The 2,009-nt window shown below is 60.6% G+C and overlaps 1 protein-coding gene across 1 annotated transcript in view; it reads left to right on the forward strand.

Annotated features, from left to right (window-relative positions):
- Positions 1–68: 68 nt before the first annotated feature.
- Positions 69–2,009, forward strand: part of LOC103805988 (complement C3-like) — a gene marked incomplete at its 5' end in the record, with an annotated part of 4,227 nt that continues 2,286 nt past the window's right edge. Inside the window, 7 exons of the mRNA XM_009078654.1 lie at positions 69–227; positions 562–712; positions 796–847; positions 987–1,074; positions 1,175–1,264; positions 1,405–1,510; positions 1,804–1,893. Coding sequence (XP_009076902.1) covers positions 69–227; positions 562–712; positions 796–847; positions 987–1,074; positions 1,175–1,264; positions 1,405–1,510; positions 1,804–1,893 — 736 coding nt within the window. The remainder of the gene's footprint in view (positions 228–561; positions 713–795; positions 848–986; positions 1,075–1,174; positions 1,265–1,404; positions 1,511–1,803; positions 1,894–2,009) is intronic.

Here is a 2,009-nt window from a genome sequence, read left to right on the forward strand (position 1 = left end):
CCTGTCCCTGGGGACACCCCCAGACCCCGTGGTGTCCCCAAGCCCAGGTGACACAGGTGTCTTTTCAGTCCACCATCATGGTGTTCCAAGCGCTGGCCCAGTACCAGGTGTCAGCCCAACACGAGAGTGACCTCAACTTGGACGTGTCGCTGCTGCTGCCACGAAGAGCCAGCGCCCTCACCTACCGCATCGAGAACCGCAACGCCCTGGTGGCACGTTCTGCTGAGGTACCTGGGCCACCGCGGGGCCACCACTGCCCCCAGGACCCTCTCTTTCCCCTCTGTGCCTCTCCGTGCCCAGAAGAAGCTTAGCCTCTCACTGTGGACTTGGTTGTCCTTCTCCCTTCCTTGTCCCCTCCGTGTGCTGTTCCCTCTGTGTCCTTCAAGGTTTGGGACATCTCAGGTTGAGCTTGTCCAGTCCCTTGTTGTGACCTGGAACGTTCCTGTCACCTTCATGTCCCTCCATGTTCTCTGATCTCCATGTCCCCACCATGGCCTAGGATGTCCCACCTCCCTCCCAGGGGACGTGCCCATCCCTCCCCAACATCTCCTGTCCCTGCAGACCAAGTTCAACGAGGACTTCACGGTGAAGGCCGAGGGTGTGGGCAAGGGGACGATGACAGTGGTGACGGTCTACAACGCCAAAGTCCCCGAGAAGGAGAACAAGTGTGACAGCTTTGACATGAGGGTGGAGGTGGAGGAAGTGAGGGATGGTGAGTCCCCCGTGTCCCCTCCGTGTCCTCGCTCTGTGTGTCCTCCCCACATCCCCTTTGATGTCCCCTCATCGTCCCCACAGGCAAGGAAGACGACGATGTCATCAGCAGCGTCAAGATCAAGATCTGTGCCAGGTAGGACGGCATGGAGACGATGGAGACATCGGGGAGAAGGATGGAGATGTTGGGGACAAAGAGGGCTCACTTCCACCCTGTGCCATGGGGACCTTGGGGACAGTGGAACAGGTAAGTGAGCTCAGCCTTGTCCCCACAGGTACCTGGGCAAGGTGGATGCCACCATGTCCATCATCGACGTCTCCATGCTCACAGGCTTCACACCTGACATTCAGGACCTCAAGAGGGTGAGTGTGGGGACATGGGGACGGGTCCTGGTGTGGCTGAGTGTCCCCAAGTGTCCCCAAGGGTCCCTCGTACCCCGTGTGACGCTGTCCCTGTCCCCAGCTGACGGATGCGGTGGACAAATATGCCTCCAAGTTCGAGATCGACCAGGGAGAGGAAGATCGGAGCAACGTCGTCATCTACGTCGACAAGGTGGGGACACAGGGCACGTCGGGGCCTGAGGGACAAGGTGGGACAGGGATGGGGAGAGGGACAATGTGGGACAGGGCTGGGGACAGGGACAGGGTGGGACAGGGCTGGGGACAGGATGAGACGTGTCCCTGTGTCCCCAGATCTCGCACAAGGTCGAGGAGTGTTTTGCCTTCAAGGCTCACCAGCGTTTCCAGGTGGGCTTGATCCAACCTGCAGCTGTCACCATCTACAGCTACTACAAGATCGGTGTGTCCACGTCCCCTCGGGTCACCCTCGGGTCTCCTCTGTCCCCACACACTCCACAGAGTCCCCTCTGTGTCCCCTCCCGTCCCTTTGTCCCACTGGGTCCCTGATGTTCTCCTTCCCACGCTGGGTCACCACGTCCTGCTGTGTCCTCAGTCTCCTGCTGACCCTCTCCGTCCCCATATCCCTGCTCTGTCCCCATATCCCTGCTCTGTCCCCATGTCCCTGCTCTGTCCCCATGTCCCTGCTGGTCCTCTCCCCCCGTGTCCCTCCCTGATGTCCCCATGTCCCCACAGATGATCGCTGCACCAGGTTCTACCACCCAGACAAGGAGGGTGGCAAACTGAGCAAGATCTGCCAGGGGGAGGTGTGCCGCTGCGCTGAAGGTGACACTGGGGACACAGGGACATGGGGGCAGGCTGGGACTGTAGCCCTGCTATGGTGGGACGTGTCACGGTCGTGATGGGACAAGTCATGGCCGCGATGGGACGTGTCGTGGCCG

This window comes from Acanthisitta chloris, unplaced genomic scaffold (assembly GCF_000695815.1).
Source record: "Acanthisitta chloris isolate BGI_N310 unplaced genomic scaffold, ASM69581v1 scaffold43367, whole genome shotgun sequence".
Classification (NCBI taxonomy): Eukaryota; Metazoa; Chordata; class Aves; order Passeriformes; family Acanthisittidae; genus Acanthisitta; species Acanthisitta chloris.